This window comes from Hypanus sabinus, chromosome 6, assembly GCF_030144855.1.
Source record: "Hypanus sabinus isolate sHypSab1 chromosome 6, sHypSab1.hap1, whole genome shotgun sequence".
Classification (NCBI taxonomy): Eukaryota; Metazoa; Chordata; class Chondrichthyes; order Myliobatiformes; family Dasyatidae; genus Hypanus; species Hypanus sabinus.
In genome coordinates this window covers 144,402,582-144,421,661 of record NC_082711.1, presented here as the reverse complement: position 1 = coordinate 144,421,661, position 19,080 = coordinate 144,402,582, and the positions used below count along the sequence as shown (strand labels likewise).

Genomic DNA, 19,080 nt, shown 5'->3' with positions numbered 1-19,080 from the left:
GACACAGAATATAAGGAAGTCTTGATAATATTTATATAACACTGGCTTTACCAAAATTGCTTTGTCCATATTGAACAGACCAAATGGGGGAAGGAAATGAAGGGTTTGAAGTGGGAGCAGGAGAGTTTTACTAAATTGATTCCAGGGTCAAGGAACGTCAGTTATATCAATTGGTCTGAGGAAAAAGGTTTTCCCTGGAACAGAGGAGATTGTGGGGAGTTGTGTTGGAGCTACTGACAGCCTGAAGGATGGGTGAAGTGAATGCGGAGAAACTAACTGCTATTGGCTGAAGGATCAAGACCAAGAGAGCACCAAGTGAAGGTGTCTGACTATAAAACAAACAGACAAATGGGGAGAAAGCTTTTACCTACCAAGTGATGAGACAACTGGATTCATTGCTGGGGGACAGTAGTGTGGGCAGATTAAGACTTAAACAGGACATGTTTCTGAAAGGGGAACGCTTGCATTCTTTCGGAATAGGGTTGGGGAATGGACTGCTCTTATGTAAAATCTGTATAGCTTTGTGTCTCTAGACTCACTTTTATCTGAAGGCTATTTGCTGCTTTGTATTGTTTACAAGAGGTGTTTTTTTTTCCCTCCCTGCACGTTACGTTTGTTTTTAAAACAAAACTTCTTGTTTTAATAGGTTCTTTGGGTTTCTTTGTTTTGTAGCTGCCTGTAAGCAGATGAATCCCAAGATGATAAAACGCATACATTCTTTGATAATAGATGTGCTTTGAGGGATTTCAGTCACTAAGTGAAACTAGAGAAACCTTGAAGGAAAACAGATTAAGTGGTAGTTTGAAATCTATACAAGGTCATGAAGCATTTAGATGTTGTAAACTAAGGAGAGCTATTCCCTTTCATGTTTGGTTCAGAGGTGGGCAACAGATATAAAGTGGCAAAATAAAGATAAAGATAAAAATAAAGATGTGAGGCAAAACTGTTTTGCACAGACTGAAAACGGATCACATTGCTTGTAAGGGAGATAGAAACAGAGCCACTGTGGCTTTCAAATGGGAAATGGATAGACACAAGAGAACATAAATTAGAGGGCTATAGTTAAAGAGTGGGGCAGTGGGTCTAACAGGATTATTTAAAGAGCTCGTCGTCCCTGATTATCTCCCAGATTAAAACAATTCTACCATGTTATTTATTTATTGAGATACAGTGCAGAGTACGTCCTTCAAACCACGCTGCCCAGAAATCCTCCAATTTAATCCGAACCTAATCACGGGACCAGTTACAATGACCAACTAACCTACCAATTGGTATGTCTTTAGACTGTGCAAAGAAACTGAAACACCCAGGAGAAACCCACGCAGACACATACAAACTCCTTGTGGGCAGTGGCGGGAATTGAACCTGGGTCGCCTGCACTATAAAGTGTTGTGCTAACCACTACGCTACCGAGACGTGATTTGTTGGAATCAGGGCAGTGGTGAGCAAAAGCTGAGAGACCCTGGCGGAATTAAAATAATTAGCCATAACCAACTCTTTTTATTAAGTGAAAATTGTGAAGGAATGCTATTAAAATAATGAGGTGGAGAGTTCCCTGTTTCCAGCAGGTGGGTAATTGCTTATTTTGAGTGAGGTTCGCATTAAGTCATATACGTAACAAGGATCTGCTGATAATTTAAGAGGTAGATTTTATTTTTTCACCTCTCCCAAGACACTGGTGTATTTTGAATAGGTCTGTTCAGCTTGTATGAAAGCTGTCATCAATATTTCCACATGACCTTCATTTTGTGAGAAATAATTCTTTTTTTTGGAACAAGGGGTATAGAAAATAAGAAAGGTACATTTAATGTGAGAGAGATGAGGTTTAAAGGGGATTTCAGGATTCTTCTTGAGCACAGTTGTTCATATCTGAAAATCGCTGCCAGAGAAGGTAGCAGAATCAGATACAGGCATTGTGTTTAAAAGTCATTTAGACAGGCATGACATAGAAAGGTACACACCGATTGTAAACAAGTGGGATTAGTGGAGATGGATGGACTGGTTAGCATAGAGATGATCAGCTGAAGGACCTATTTCTGTGCTGTACAACTCTGGTTGGAGTACCTCTGCTCTGGTAAATGAACGAAAACTTGTGAGACATTTGAGGTGCTGAAAATTTTGCTGTTTACTATGTTGCTGCTTTTTTTTATAACCAGATCACATTTAATTTTTCTTGCATAATCCTCTCCTTTGGCATGTTCCCTTTCTTCCCCCATTTTTGCTGTTCTTTGTCGGCCTTGTTCCCTCTGCCTGCACCGCGCTCCCTTCCTGCACTGAGATGGCAGAGTCTGACTTGCCTCAGGCAGCCCCTGAAAATGGTGAGCACCCTGAGCAGTTACACACAGAGGATCCCAGCTGGCACGTCCACTGCAGCAGGAGGACAAGTTCCACACAGTCCACCGTGCATCAGAAACAGGTAACAATTGTGCTGACATGGGTGTTTATCTTGTAGTGCCTGGCAATTGAATGTTGACTCCTTCATTTCCATATACCACATACAGTAGTCATTTTCACTCAACGCCTCGCCATAACTTTGGTAACAATCCCCAATCAATACTTCAACCATTCAGTTAGAGTAAAGGTTCCCAACCTGTGGTATATGGACCTCTTGTGTCATAGTATTGGTTCATGGCATAACAAGGGTTGGAAACCCCTGAGTTAGATGGTAAGGAATGGGCAGATATTACATAATAAATACTACGAGTGACATCTCTTCCAACTTTACAAGTATCCCCTTACCACATTTAACATATTAACTGACCTCTCATTATTTGGTTAGTTTCCTGTGTCAATTATTTATGCACAATTTCATCAGTTTCAGATAATAAAATTTTACTGAAGAAAAATACTTTGAATACTGTCGGGTCAGGACAAAGTGCTGCAGATTCTCAGCAGGTTTTATCAGCTTCTGCTTATAAAGAGTTCCTGTTTCAGCTAACTGTTTACCTTTTTGCCGATGCTGAATGGCCAGTGGAATACTTGCAGCGGTTTTTCGAAAAGAGTTCACTGACGGTGCGGTATTTGACAGTTATTTCTTGTACTGAAACAAAATCCAGGAGTTGTATTTACAGGAGGTGCTCAGTGGAAAGAGCTTCTAATTACATTTTAGTTCCGCGTAATTGGAAGTTCGAAGGGCGAGCATTTATACTACAGCTGTGGCATTGGTGAGAAGCACCTTTGGTTCACAACTCTGCTCCTTGTTTTGGGTCAATCAAAGCATTTAAATTAAGTCAGTTTTTGCAGATGCAGAGAGCAGAAGGAGGTCAATGGAGAGATTAAGTGACAAGAATACTGATCCAGAACAAATGAGTATAAGACAGAGAAAAACAAAGGAGATGTAAATGGAAATACCATTATTTGGGATTGTTGATTGTTGAATCTGGCAGGCTGCCATATTAAGGATGAGATGCCATTCCTCAAGATTATATTGGGTTTACTGTGGTGCAGGATAGGATGCCAAGGACCACGAGGTTAACAAGAGAGTGGGATGGAGGATTAAAGTGACAACGGACACTACTTTGTATCATCTTTTACAGTTGGTAATGCCTTTGTTTCATTTGATTTATATTGTGTAATTTCTCTTAAGTAGTTATTTTTTTCCATTATTTGCCTTTAGATAGGAACGAGTTTAACATAAGACAGAGATCGTTTCTTCATTGTTTCCTGTCAGATGAAAATTTGCAGATTATAGAGCAATGCATTTGGTGTTGCCGCCATAATTCCAGTGTTTGGTATAGAGCTTGGGCACTCTTCATCGCAAGTTTACACATTCACCCTATGACTACACAGTTTTCTGTCAGGTGCTCCAGACTTTCCCACAGCCAAAAGACACTGGCTTCTTCAAATTACCCCTTGGTAGGATACATGGCAATAGATTGAAAAAGGGGAAATGATGGGAATATGAGAGAAGATAATTTGTCAGAGCCACAGGGAAATACAGAGAGGGGGGACAGGACTAATGTGACTGCTTTGCTGTGAGCCAATATGGGTCCAATAGGCCAAGGCCTCTTACTGTTGCAGTAAAAAGAAATTTGTTGGCTTGTTTGTTTTTGTTTTGAACAATCATATCACAAAAACATGCTTATGATCTAAATTATTTTAAGTTTTAAAATCTCAAAGCTGTCAATCTGTTTTTCAAAGCTGCCTTTCTGCCGGATGGTGATGGGTAGAGAGAAGTTTCCCTCTCACTAAAAAAGCATGGTTGCCTTTGGGAGGCCAATTCTAGAAATCTAGCTACAATTTTGAACCTTTTCAAAATCTTGGGTCTCTCTCTCTCTCAGGTAATACACACAAACTGAGAAACCTTTGCTCAACACTTACCTAACTGGAATTTCTAACTAAATAGTGATTATAATTGGAATGAAGGATTAGCTTTATTTGTCACATATACATTGAAGCAAAAAGTGAAATGTAGCATTTTAATCAACGACCAACACAGTCTGAGGATGTGCTGTGGGCAGCCTACAAGTGTCGCCATGGTTCCAGCGCCAGCATAGCGCGCCCACAATTTACTAATCCTAATCTGTACGCCTTTGGAATGTGGAAGGGAACCTACAGGGTCACAGGGAGAACGTCAAATCTCCTTATAGACAGCAGTGGGACGTTTAACCCTGATCTCCCAATTGCTGGTTCTGTAAAGCATTACGCCGACCGCTGAACTATTGTGCTGCCCTTAATGAAACCTGAGACTCAATTTTTCACTGTTAGTTGCAGCTACTGAAGTTATCACAGAGAAGATTATTTAGACCACGGCCAGAGCTGTTTTGTAGCTGTATATAGCTAAAGGGACTATATATATGCATAATTAATGGTTGATAGTAAATTGATGTTATTTATCCATTCTGCTTCTGCTCAAGTCACCCATCCATTAGTGATCTTGTTCACTATGATCGACAATGTTCTTTGGTAGGGAATTAGATTTAATATTGTATCGCAACTGCCATCTTCCTCATTTAACTGTATATGCTTTTTTTAACAATATCACAAATAATTAATTATGGATGACTTTCATCATCAGTAAGTTCTATTTTAACTTATTCATTTAGCTCTATTTTAATTCATCTACCCAGAAAGATTCCATCTGGTCCCCCCTCCACCATCCCAATTGCTGCAACCCATTGGGTTCTTAATAATTATGAGGACTTAACTTCCACTCATTTAGGGGTCTATAAGTTATTGCTTCCGCATGACAGCATTTCCTGGTAGTCTAGCTATTAGTTACAGGAAGCCATATTTTTCTCGCCCCAGCTGAATTCGTTTATAAAAGCTGATGTCGCTCTCTGACATCAATTAACTTAGCTTTCCGGAAACGTCCACGGTGCACTTGTGTGGACGTTAATATTTTACCACTAGTGATGGTTCCCAATCATGTGGGGAATATTTGAATGATTAATGCAAAACCCTGTTAGTGGCTGCCCTCCTGGAGATCTCTCACTAGACCAAGGGGAGCTGTTCTCATTCATGTTTGGTGATTTATGTGAATCTTTTGGGTTAATAATAGCTGATTCACATCAAGAGACACGCACACTATATGCAATATGGATTTTAAGGTCATGGATTTCTAACTTTACACTTATGAACAAGTTTGCTTAATGAAGAGAACTTTTCCTGCTTCAGTGTTACAGAACAGCAAACAGGCTAAAGTCACTCGAGAATGGCCTTCTTTAAAAATAACAATGTACGTAGTGCTTAAGCACATTGATTTGAGGGACTCATTAGTCAGGATTCATAGTATATTGTTATTTTGGCTGAGGTTAATTCAATTTGTTTTTTGGCATTCGCTTCTCATATTGTTTATTTATGACTTTAGTTCTGTTTATCATTTCCCCTTCTTCCTTGTTTTCCTAATACGTATTCCTCTCATCACCTCTGGTCATGTGACCATGTTTGCATTCATTTTCCTCAATAGCTTGCACATTTTCTGAAGGAGGACTCGGAGGACTCGGATGACTCTGAAGTAGAATGGATAATGAAAGAGTCCACCAGTGAGAAATGCCCTGTGTGTGTTATCCAAGAGAATTCTCCAATAAACGTAACGTACCAAGAAGATGCAGAAACCAAACCTGGACAGGGACTATCGGAGCAGTTGAGTTCAAGTTCACCAGGAACTTCAGATGTAGAAAAAGATCAGTTCTGGAAACAGCCATACAAAGTACAGCAGGCCGATAGTCTTCTTTCTGCTGTTGATTCGGTGTCACAGAACTCCTCATCCAGGCCAAAGAGTCCCTGGGGAAAACTGGACCCTTATGAATCATCTGAGGTAACAGAAGAATTTAACATTTCTGGCTGTGGTTAAATAAATTCATCTTGATAGAACTGTCAACCTCTTTTAGATTCATAAATGGATCTAAATCCTGCCAAAGTCTCCAGGACACAGCAATTTGGGTGCAAATTATTTTATATTTGCTGGTTTGTTTTGAATTTTTAGATAGTTTGGGTTAAGTGTGCTTTTTCTTTATTAGTGCATAGATATGAACTCTGATATCTAGAACTCTGATACCTAGAAATTTGAAATGTTCACATATAATAGAATCATATGTATTTATAGTAGCTTACAGCAATATTATTTACAGTTGCATTCAATCATGTTGAAAAATGTTGTTGAATTTCTAGATAATAGTTCTAAAATGTACATTATTTAGGAATCATATTTCTACAAACATAGTTGTTTTATAGATAAAAGAAGTAATGTGATCAAAAGAAACATTCCTATTATTTCTTAACCCGACCAGATTTTAAAGTGGTCCATGAACCAGTAAACCTTAACTCATTATTCTTCTTTTTACACTATTTATTTATTTTTTTGTAATGTATAGTTTGTTATGACTTTGCACTGTACTGATAGCACATTGCCCCTGCTGCTTTCGCTCACCTATACCAGACACAGTGGCCAGTTAACGTACAAAGCTGCTCGTCAATACGATATGGAAGGAAACCAGATCACTTTGAGAAAAGCCACTTGGCCACAGGGAGTATGCATAACCTGCGGTTGGATTTGAACCCGGAGGCAACACCTCCACCTGTGCTGCCCCAGCGACTGCTGTAGATTGTGAGCTGCTGTTCCCTGGGGCACCCCACCAGTCATAGCCTTACAATTCAAAAATTACCCATTTACACCTGTTTTATGGCCTTTAACCAATCCTTAATCCCTGCCACACGAAGACATTCTGAAAAATAAATCCTTGTTTCTCAATAGTCCTTCAACAACGAGGACTATGCTCATTCAGATACGACAACTGCCACATGGAACTCAAGTGGAATCATGAGTTCCACCAAAGCCTTTGAACTAATTGATCATAATACGATACACGATGGGAAAATATTGATCAAATCTCTGTGGAAGAGTAACGACATTTCGCTTGGTTCATATAAATCAGATGTAATGTTTGTCACTCTTTCGCATTCAAGAGATGGCTTCTGGCTAATACAATTTCACCTGCTTGAGCAGTTTTTTTACTCTGCACACGTAGAACAGGTGGCGTATAGGTGTCAGATATCGTCATGTAACATGTAATATCGTCAGATATTCTTCAGCCTTTTATAGAAGTTCCTCCATTGGAGAAGAATCTTGGGGTGGAAGTGGACTTTACTTTGGAAGTTGTGTTCTTGCATCAAGAAAATGGGGGGGTGGGAGGAACCATCAGTGAGAGCGGCATGATAGCGTAGTGGTTAGCACAATGCTTTACAGTACAGGCGACCCGGTACAGCAATTCCCACTGCTGCCTGTAAGGAGTTTGTCCGTTCCACATGGGCTTCCTCCTGGTTTCCTCACATAGTCCAATAGGTTGGTAGATCCCGTTGAGTTGGCTGGACACAGTGACTTGAAGGGCCCAGTCCGTGCTGTATTTCAGGAAGGAAGTCCTCGGTCCTGGGATGGGAGAAGATCTCCAGGGCCTCCTCAGAAAAGCATGGCTGGAGGTGTTTATAATTTCTCTGGGACCTGCGTTCATTCATGTAATGCCAGGGCGAGCTAGAAACTGCTGAGAGTCGTTTTAGTAATTGGATCAGGGAATTCATTCACTGATGTGTTACAACCAAGACAGCTGTTCTGTTAGGCAGGATGTAAGGGATTATAATGTGTCACCAGGGCTTCCATAGTGATTTTGATGGACACTGTTTGTGTTGTGATGCTTAAGGCTCCTTGGAAAGATGAGATGTTAAAGAGTCCATTCCTGCCTGTGTGGTCAGTGCTCACTTCCTGTTCTTTTGGGAGGTTAGGTTGTTCAAAGTTTCATTTATTATCAAAGTATACAGCTCTGAAACTGTTCTTCTCCCAGACAGCCACGAAACCAAGAAAGGAAAGAGAGGCAGCCGGGTCTTCGACCCCCAAATCCCTCCACCCTGCACAAAGAATAAACAAAAACAGAACACATACAACGAACCCCCCCCCAAATCCCTCCACCCTGCACAAAGAATAAACAAAAACGGAACAGGTACAACGACCCCCCCAAATCCCTCCACCCTGCACAAAGAATAAACAAAAACAGAACAGGTACAAAGACCCCCCAAATCCCTCCACCCTGCACAAAGAATAAACAAAAACGGAACAGGTACAACGACCCCCCCAAATCCCTCCACCCTGCACAAAGAATAAACAAAAACAGAACAGGTACAACGACCCCCCAAATCCCTCCACCCTGCACAAAGAATAAACAAAAACAGAACAGGTACAATGACCCCCCCCCCCAAATCCCTCCACCCTGCACAAAGAATAAACAAAAACAGAACAGGTACAACGACCCCCCAAATCCCTCCACCCTGCACAAAGAATAAATAAAAACAGAACAGGTACAACGACCCCCCCCCAAATCCCTCCACCCTGCACAAAGAATAAACAGAAACAGAACAGGTACAAAGACCCCCCCAAATCCCTCCACCCTGCACAAAGAATAAACAAAAACGGAACAGGTACAACGACCCCCCAAATCCCTCCACCCTGCACAAAGAATAAACAAAAACAGAACAGGTACAACGACCCCCCCCAAATCCCTCCACCCCTGCACAAAGAATAAACAAAAACGGAACAGGTACAACGACCCCCCCAAATCCCTCCACCCTGCACAAAGAATAAACAAAAAACAGAACAGGTACAACAACCCCCCAAATAAAACAGAACAGGTACAACGACCCCCCCCAAATCCCTCCACCCTGCACAAAGAATAAACAAAAACAGGAACAGGTACAACGACCCCCCCAATCCCTCCACCCTGCACAAAGAATAAACAAAAAACAGAACAGGTACAACGACCACCCCAAATCCCTCCACCCTGCACAAAGAATAAACAAAAACGGAACAGGTACAATGACCCCCCCCAAATCTCTCCACCCTGCACAAAGAATAAACAGAAACAGAACAGGTACAAACGACCCCCCCCCAAATCCCTCCACCCTGCACAAAGAATAAACAAAAACAGAACAGGTACAACGACCCCCCCCCCAAATCCCTCCACCCTGCACAAAGAATAAACAAAAACAGAACAGGTACAACGACCCCCCCCCCAAATCCCTCCACCCTGCACAAAGAATAAACAAAAACGGAACAGGTACAACGACCCCCCAAATCCCTCCACCCTGCACAAAGAATAAACAAAAACAGAACAGGTACAATGACCCCCCCCCCAAATCCCTCCACCCTGCACAAAGATTAAACAAAAACAGAACAGGTACAACGACCCCCCCAAATCCTCCACCCTGCACAAAGAATAAACAAAAACAGAACAGGTACAACGACCCCCCCCCCCAAATCCCTCCACCCTGCACAAAGAATCAACAAAAACAGAACAGGTACAACGACCCCCCCAAATCCCTCCACCCTGCACAAAGAATAAACAAAAACAGAACTGGTACAACGACCCCCCTCCAAATCCCTCCACCCTGCACAAAGAATAAACAAAAACAGAACAGGTACAACGACCCCCCCCCCCAAATCCCTCCACCCTGCACAAAGAATAAACAAAAACGGAACAGGTACAACGACCCCCCCAAATCCCTCCACCCTGCACAAAGAATAAACAAAAACAGAACAGGTACAACGACCTCCCCCCCCCCCCAAATCCCTCCACCCTGCACAAAGAATAAACAGAAACAGAACAGGTACAAAGACCCCCCCAAATCCCTCCACCCTGCACAAAGAATAAACAAAAACAGAACAGGTACAACGACCCCCCAAATCCCTCCACCCTGCACAAAGAATAAACAAAAACGGAACAGGTACAACGACCCCCCAAATCCCTCCACCCTGCACAAAGAATAAACAAAAACAGAACAGGTACAACGACCCCCCCAAATCCCTCCACCCTGCACAAAGAATAAACAAAAACGGAACAGGTACAACGACCCCCCAAATCCCTCCACCCTGCACAAAGAATAAACAAAAATAGAACAGGTACAACGACACCCCCCCCCTCCAAATCCCTCCACCCTGGACAAAGAATAAACAAAAACAGAACAGGTACAACGACCCCCCAAATCCCTCCACCCTGCACAAAGAATAAACAAAAACAGAACAGGTACAACGACCCCCCCCAAATCCCTCCACCCTGCACAAAGAATAAACAAAAACGGAACAGGTACAACGACCCCCCCAAATCCCTCCACCCTGCACAAAGAATAAACAAAAACAGAACAGGTACAACGACCCCCCCCTCCAAATCCCTGCACCCTGCACAAAGAATAAACAAAAACGGAACACATACAACGACCCCCCCCCAAATTCCCTCCACCCTGCACAAAGAATAAACAAAAACAGAACAGGTACAACGACCCCCCAAATCCCTCCACCCTGCACAAAGAATAAACAAAAACAGAACAGGTACAATGACCCCCCCCCCCCCAAATCCCTCCACCCTGCACAAAGAATAAACAAAAACAGAACAGGTACAACGACCCACCCCCAAATCCCTCCACCCTGCACAAAGAATAAACAAAAACAGAACAGGTACAACGACCCCCCCCCAAATCCCTCCACCCTGCACAAAGAATAAACAAAAACAGAACAGGTACAACGACCCCCCCCCAAATCCCTCCACCCTGCACAAAGAATAAACAAAACAGAACAGGTACAACGACCCCCCCAAATCCCTCCACCCTGCACAAAGAATAAACAAAAACAGAACAGGTACAACGACCCCCCCCCAAATCCCTCCACCCTGCACAAAGAATAAACAAAAACAGAACAGGTACAACGACCCCCCCCAAATCCCTCCACCCTGCACAAAGAATAAACAAAAACAGAACAGGTACAACGACCCCCCCCCCCAAATCCCTCCACCCTGCACAAAGAATAAACAAAAACAGAACAGGTACAACGACCCCCCCAAATCCCTCCACCCTGCACAAAGAATAAACAGAAACAGAACAGGTACAACGACCCCCCCCCCAAATCCCTCCACCCTGCACAAAGAATAAACAAAAACAGAACAGGTACAACGACCCCCCCAAATCCCTCCACCCTGCACACAGAATAAACAAAAAACAGAACAGGTACAACGACCCCCCAAATCCCTCCACCCTGCACAAAGAATAAACAAAAACAGAACAGGTACAACGACCCCCCCCCAAATCCCTCCACCCTGCACAAAGATTAAACAAAAACAGAACAGGTACAAAGACCCCCCCAAATCCCTCCACCCTGCACACAGAATAAACAAAAACAGAACAGGTACAACGACCCCCCCCCCCAAATCCCTCCACCCCTGCACAAAGAATAAACAAAAACAGAACAGGTACAACGACCCCCCCCCCAAATCCCTCCACCCTGCACAAAGAATAAACAAAAACAGAACAGGTACAACGACCCCCCCAAATCCCTCCACCCTGCACAAAGAATAAACAAAAACAGAACAGGTACAACGACCACCCAAATCCCTCCACCCTGCACAAAGAATAAACAAAAACAGAACAGGTACAACGACCCCCCCCCAAATCCCTCCACCCTGCACAAAGAATAAACAAAAACAGAACAGGTACAACGACCCCCCCAAATCCCTCCACCCTGCACAAAGAATAAACAAAAACAGAACAGGTACATCGACCCCCCCCCCAAATCCCTCCACCCTGCACAAAGAATAAACAAAACGGAACAGGTACAACGACCCCCCAAATCCCTCCACCCTGCACAAAGAATAAACAAAAACAGAACAGGTACAATGACCCCCCCCCAAATCCCTCCACCCTGCACAAAGAATAAACAAAAACAGAACAGGTACAACGACCCCCCCAAATCCCTCCACCCTGCACAAAGAATAAACAAAAACAGAACAGGTACAACGACCCCCCCCCCAAATCCCTCCACCCTGCACAAAGAATAAACAGAAACAGAACAGGTACAAAGACCCCCCCAAATCCCTCCACCCTGCACAAAGAATAAACAAAAACAGAACAGGTACAACGACCCCCCAAATCCCTCCACCCTGCACAAAGAATAAACAAAAACGGAACAGGTACAACGACCCCCCAAATCCCTCCACCCTGCACAAAGAATAAACAAAAACAGAACAGGTACAACGACCCCCCCAAATCCCTCCACCCTGCACAAAGAATAAACAAAAACGGAACAGGTACAACGACCCCCCAAATCCCTCCACCCTGCACAAAGAATAAACAAAAATAGAACAGGTACAACGACACCCCCCCCTCCAAATCCCTCCACCCTGGACAAAGAATAAACAAAAACGGAACAGGTACAACGACCCCCCCCTCCAAATCCCTCCAACCTGCACAAAGAATAAACAGAAACAGAACAGGTACAACGACCCCCCAAATCCCTCCACCCTGCACAAAGAATAAACAAAAACAGAACAGGTACAACGACCCCCCCAAATCCCTCCACCCTGCACAAAGAATAAACAAAAACGGAACAGGTACAACGACCCCCCCAAATCCCTCCACCCTGCACAAAGAATAAACAAAAACAGAACAGGTACAACGACCCCCCCCTCCAAATCCCTCCACCCTGCACAAAGAATAAACAAAAACGGAACAGGTACAACGACCCCCCAAATCCCTCCACCCTGCACAAAGAATAAACAAAAACAGAACAGGTACAACGACCCCCCCCCTCCAAATCCCTGCACCCTGCACAAAGAATAAACAAAAACGGAACAGGTACAACGACCCCCCAAATCCCTCCACCCTGCACAAAGAATAAACAAAAACAGAACAGGTACAACGACCCCCAAATCCCTCCACCCTGCACAAAGAATAAACAAAAACAGAACAGGTACAACGACCCCCCCCCCAAATCCCTCCACCCTGCACAAAGAATAAACAAAAACAGAACACATACAACGACCCCCCCCCAAATCCCTCCACCCTGCACAAAGAATAAACAAAAACAGAATAGGTACAACGACCCCCCAAATCCCTCCACCCTGCACAAAGAATAAACAAAAACAGAACAGGTACAATGACCCCCCCCCAAATCCCTCCACCCTGCACAAAGAATAAACAAAAACAGAACAGGTACAACGACCCACCCCCAAATCCCTCCACCCTGCACAAAGAATAAACAAAAACAGAACAGGTACAACGACCCCCCCCCACCAAATCCCTCCACCCTGCACAAAGAATAAACAAAAACAGAACAGGTACAACGACCCCCCCCCAAATCCCTCCACCCTGCACAAAGAATAAACAAAAACAGAACAGGTACAACGACCCCCCAAATCCCTCCACCCTGCACAAAGAATAAACAAAAACAGAACAGGTACAACGACCCCCCCCCAAATCCCTCCACCCTGCACAAAGAATAAACAAAAACAGAACAGGTACAACGACCCCCCCCAAATCCCTCCACCCTGCACAAAGAATAAACAAAAACAGAACAGGTACAACGACCCCCCCCCCAAATCCCTCCACCCTGCACAAAGAATAAACAAAAACAGAACAGGTACAACGACCCCCCCAAATCCCTCCACCCTGCACAAAGAATAAACAGAAACAGAACAGGTACAACGACCCCCCCCCCAAATCCCTCCACCCTGCACAAAGAATAAACAAAAACAGAACAGGTACAACGACCCCACCCCCCAAATCCCTCCACCCTGCACAAAGAATAAACAAAAACGGAACAGGTACAACGACCCCCCAAATCCCTCCACCCTGCACAAAGAATAAACAAAAACAGAACAGGTACAACGACCCCCCCAAATCCCTCCACCCTGCACAAAGAATAAACAAAAACGGAACCGGTACAACGACCCCCCAAATCCCTCCACCCTGCACAAAGAATAAACAAAAACAGAACAGGTACAACGACCCCCCCCCCAAATCCCTCCACCCTGCACAAAGAATAAACAAAAACAGAACAGGTACAACGACCCCCCCCCCAAATCCCTCCACCCTGCACAAAGAATAAACAAAAACAGAACAGGTACAACGACCCCCCCCCCAAATCCCTCCACCCTGCACAAAGAATAAACAGAAACAGAACAGGTACAAAGACCCCCCCAAATCCCTCCACCCTGCACAAAGAATAAACAAAAACAGAACAGGTACAACGACCCCCCCCCAAATCCCTCCACCCTGCACAAAGAATAAACAAAAACAGAACAGGTACAACGACCCCCCCAAATCCCTCCACCCTGCACAAAGAATAAACAAAAACGGAACCGGTACAACGACCCCCCGAAATCCCTCCACCCTGCACAAAGAATAAACAAAAACAGAACAGGTACAACGACCCCCCAAATCCCTCCACCCTGCACAAAGAATAAACAAAAACAGAACAGGTACAACGAACCCCCAAATCCCTCCACCCTGCACAAAGAATAAATAAAAACAGAACAGGTACAACGACCCCCCCCCAAATCCCTCCACCCTGCACAAAGAATAAACAAAAACAGAACAGGTACAACGACCCCCCCAAATCCCTCCACCCTGCACAAAGAATAAACAAAAACAGAACAGGTACAACGACCCCCCAAATCCCTCCACCCTGCACAAAGAATAAACAAAAACAGAACAGGTACAACAACCCCCCCAAATCCCTCCACCCTGCACGAAGAATAAACAAAAACAGAACAGGTACAACGACCCCCCAAATCCCTCCACCCTGCACAAAGAATAAACAAAAACAGAACAGGTAGAACGACCCCCCCCAAATCCCTCCACCCTGCACAAAGAATAAACAAAAACAGAACAGGTACAACGACCCCCCCCCCAAATCCCTCCACCCTGCACAAAGAATAAACAAAAACAGAACAGGTACAACGACCTCCCCAAATCCCTCCACCCTGCACAAAGAATAAACAAAAACAGAACAGGTACAACGACCCCCCCCCCAAATCCCTCCACCCTGCACAAAGAATAAACAAAAACGGAACAGGTACAATGACCCCCCCAAATCCCTCCACCCTGCACAAAGAATAAACAAAAACAGAACAGGTACAACGACCCTGCCCAAATCCCTCCACCCTGCACAAAGAATAAACAAAAACAGAACAGGTACAACGACCCCCCAAATCCCTCCACCCTGCACAAAGAATAAACAAAAACAGAACAGGTACAACGACCCCCCCCCCCAAATCCCTCCACCCTGCACAAAGAATAAACAAAAACAGAACAGGTACAACGACCCCCCCCCTCCAAATCCCTCCAACCTGCACAAAGAATAAACAAAAACAGAACAGGTACAACGACCCCCCAAATCCCTCCACCCTGCACAAAGAATAAACAAAAACAGAACAGGTACAACGACCCCCCAAATCCCTCCACCCTGCACAAAGAATAAACAAAAACAGAACAGGTACAACGACCCCCCCCAAAATCCCTCCACCCTGCACAAAGAATAAACAAAAACAGAACAGGTAGAACGACCCCCCCCAAATCCCTCCACCCTGCACAAAGAATAAACAAAAACAGAACAGGTACAACGACCCCCCAAATCCCTCCACCCTGCACAAAGAATAAACAAAAACAGAACAGGTACAACGACCCCCCCAAATCCCTCCACCCTGCACAAAGAATAAACAAAAACAGAACAGGTACAACGACCCCCCCCCCCAAATCCCTCCACCCTGCACAAAGAATAAACAAAAACGGAACAGGTACAATGACCCCCCCAAATCCCTCCACCCTGCACAAAGAATAAACAAAAACAGAACAGGTACAACGACCCCCCCCCAAATCCCTCCACCCTGCACAAAGAATAAACAAAAACAGAACAGGTACAACGACCCCCCAAATCCCTCCACCCTGCACAAAGAATAAACAAAAACGGAACCGGTACAACGACCCCCCCCCAAATCCCTCCACCCTGCACAAAGAATAAACAAAAACAGAACAGGTACAACGACCCCCCCAAATCCCTCCACCCTGCACAAAGAATAAACAAAAACAGAACAGGTACAACGACCCCCCCCCCCAAATCCCTCCACCCTGCACAAAGAATAAACAAAAACAGAACAGGTACAATGACCCCCCCCCCAAATCCCTCCACCCTGCACAAAGAATAAACAAAAACAGAACAGGTACAACGACCCCCCAAATCCCTCCACCCTGCACAAAGAATAAACAAAAACAGAACAGGTACAACGACCCCCCAAATCCCTCCACCCTGCACAAAGAATAAACAAAAACAGAACAGGTACAACGACCCCCCCAAATCCCTCCACCCTGCACAAAGAATAAACAAAAACAGAACAGGTACAACGACCCCCCCCCCAAATCCCTCCACCCTGCACAAAGAATAAACAAAAACGGAACAGGTACAATGACCCCCCCAAATCCCTCCACCCTGCACAAAGAATAAACAAAAACAGAACAGGTACAACGACCCCCCCCCAAATCCCTCCACCCTGCACAAAGAATAAACAAAAACAGAACAGGTACAACGACCCCCCAAATCCCTCCACCCTGCACAAAGAATAAACAAAAACGGAACCGGTACAACGACCCCCCCCCAAATCCCTCCACCCTGCACAAAGAATAAACAAAAACAGAACAGGTACAACGACCCCCCCAAATCCCTCCACCCTGCACAAAGAATAAACAAAAACAGAACAGGTACAACGACCCCCCCCCCCAAATCCCTCCACCCTGCACAAAGAATAAACAAAAACAGAACAGGTACAACGACCCCCCCCCCAAATCCCTCCACCCTGCACAAAGAATAAACAAAAACAGAACAGGTACAACGACCCCCCCAAATCCCTCCACCCTGCACAAAGAATAAACAAAAACAGAACAGGTACAACGACCCCCCAAATCCCTCCACCCTGCACAAAGAATAAACAAAAACAGAACAGGTACAACGACCCCCCCAAATCCCTCCACCCTGCACAAAGAATAAACAAAAATAGAACAGGTACAACGACCCCCCCCCTCCAAATCCCTCCACCCTGCACAAAGAATAAACAAAAATGGAACAGGTACAACGACCCCCCCCCCTCCAAATCCCTCCAACCTGCACAAAGAATAAACAAAAACAGAACAGGTAGAACGACCCCCCCCAAATCCCTCCACCCTGCACAAAGAATAAACAAAAACAGAACAGGTACAACGACCCCCCCCCCAAATCCCTCCACCCTGCACAAAGAATAAACAAAAACAGAACAGGTACAACGACCTCCCCAAATCCCTCCACCCTGCACAAAGAATAAACAAAAACAGAACAGGTACAACGACCCCCCCCCCAAATCCCTCCACCCTGCACAAAGAATAAACAAAAACGGAACAGGTACAATGACCCCCCCAAATCCCTCCACCCTGCACAAAGAATAAACAAAAACAGAACAGGTACAACGACCCTGCCCAAATCCCTCCACCCTGCACAAAGAATAAACAAAAACAGAACAGGTACAACGACCCCCCAAATCCCTCCACCCTGCACAAAGAATAAACAAAAACGGAACCGGTACAACGACCCCCCCCCAAATCCCTCCACCCTGCACAAAGAATAAACAAAAACAGAACAGGTACAACGACCCCCCCAAATCCCTCCACCCTGCACAAAGAATACACAAAAACAGAACAGGTACAATGACCCCCCCCCCCAAATCCCTCCACCCTGCACAAAGAATAAACAAAAACAGAACAGGTACAACGACCCCCCCCCCCCAAATCCCTCCACCCTGCACAAAGAATAAACAAAAACAGAACAGGTACAACGACCCCCCAAATCCCTCCACCCTGCACAAAGAATAAACAAAAACAGAACAGGTACAACGACCCCCCAAATCCCTCCACCCTGCACAAAGAATAAACAAAAACAGAACAGGTACAACGACCCCCCCAAATCCCTCCACCCTGCACAAAGAATAAACAAAAACAGAACAGGTACAACGACCCCCCCCCCCAAATCCCTCCACCCTGCACAAAGAATAAACAAAAACGGAACAGGTACAATGACCCCCCCAAATCCCTCCACCCTGCACAAAGAATAAACAAAAACAGAACAGGTACAACGACCCCCCCCCCCAAATCCCTCCACCCTGCACAAAGAATAAACAAAAACAGAACAGGTACAACGACCCCCCAAATCCCTCCACCCTGCACAAAGAATAAACAAAAACGGAACCGGTACAACGACCCCCCCCCAAATCCCTCCACCCTTCACAAAGAATAAACAAAAACAGAACAGGTACAACGACCCCCCCAAATCCCTCCACCCTGCACAAAGAATAAACAAAAACAGAACAGGTACAACGACCCCCCCCCCAAATCCCTCCACCCTGCACAAAGAATAAACAAAAACAGAACAGGTACAACGACCCCCCCCCCAAATCCCTCCACCCTGCACAAAGAATAAACAAAAATAGAACAGGTACAACGACCCCCCCCCTCCAAATCCCTCCACCCTGCACAAAGAATAAACAAAAATGGAACAGGTACAACGACCCCCCCCCTCCAAATCCCTCCAACCTGCACAAAGAATAAACAAAAACAGAACAGGTAGAACGACCCCCCCCAAATCCCTCCACCCTGCACAAAGAATAAACAAAAACAGAACAGGTACAACGACCCCCCAAATCCCTCCACCCTGCACAAAGAATAAACAAAAACAGAACAGGTACAACGACCCCCCCAAATCCCTCCACCCTGCACAAAGAATAAACAAAAACAGAACAGGTACAACGACCC

At 44.8% G+C, this 19,080-nt stretch overlaps 1 protein-coding gene across 10 annotated transcripts in view; it reads left to right on the top strand.

Moving 5' to 3' along the window:
• The window catches only part of LOC132395918 (septin-4-like), a 111,459-nt gene that overhangs the window by 33,767 nt on the left and 58,612 nt on the right, over window positions 1–19,080 (top strand). For 5 of the 10 annotated variants that reach the window (XM_059973121.1, XM_059973120.1, XM_059973122.1 and 2 more), the window contains exon 2: window positions 5,909–6,259. The exons of 1 other annotated variant lie outside the window; for it this stretch is intronic. In XM_059973121.1, coding sequence (XP_059829104.1) covers window positions 5,969–6,259 — 291 coding nt within the window. In that variant the 5' untranslated portion in view covers window positions 5,909–5,968. Of the gene's footprint in view, window positions 1–2,278; window positions 2,417–5,908; window positions 6,260–19,080 lie in introns of all 10 variants that reach the window. 4 more of the 10 variants (XM_059973116.1, XM_059973118.1, XM_059973113.1 and 1 more) reach the window with 1 other exon arrangement.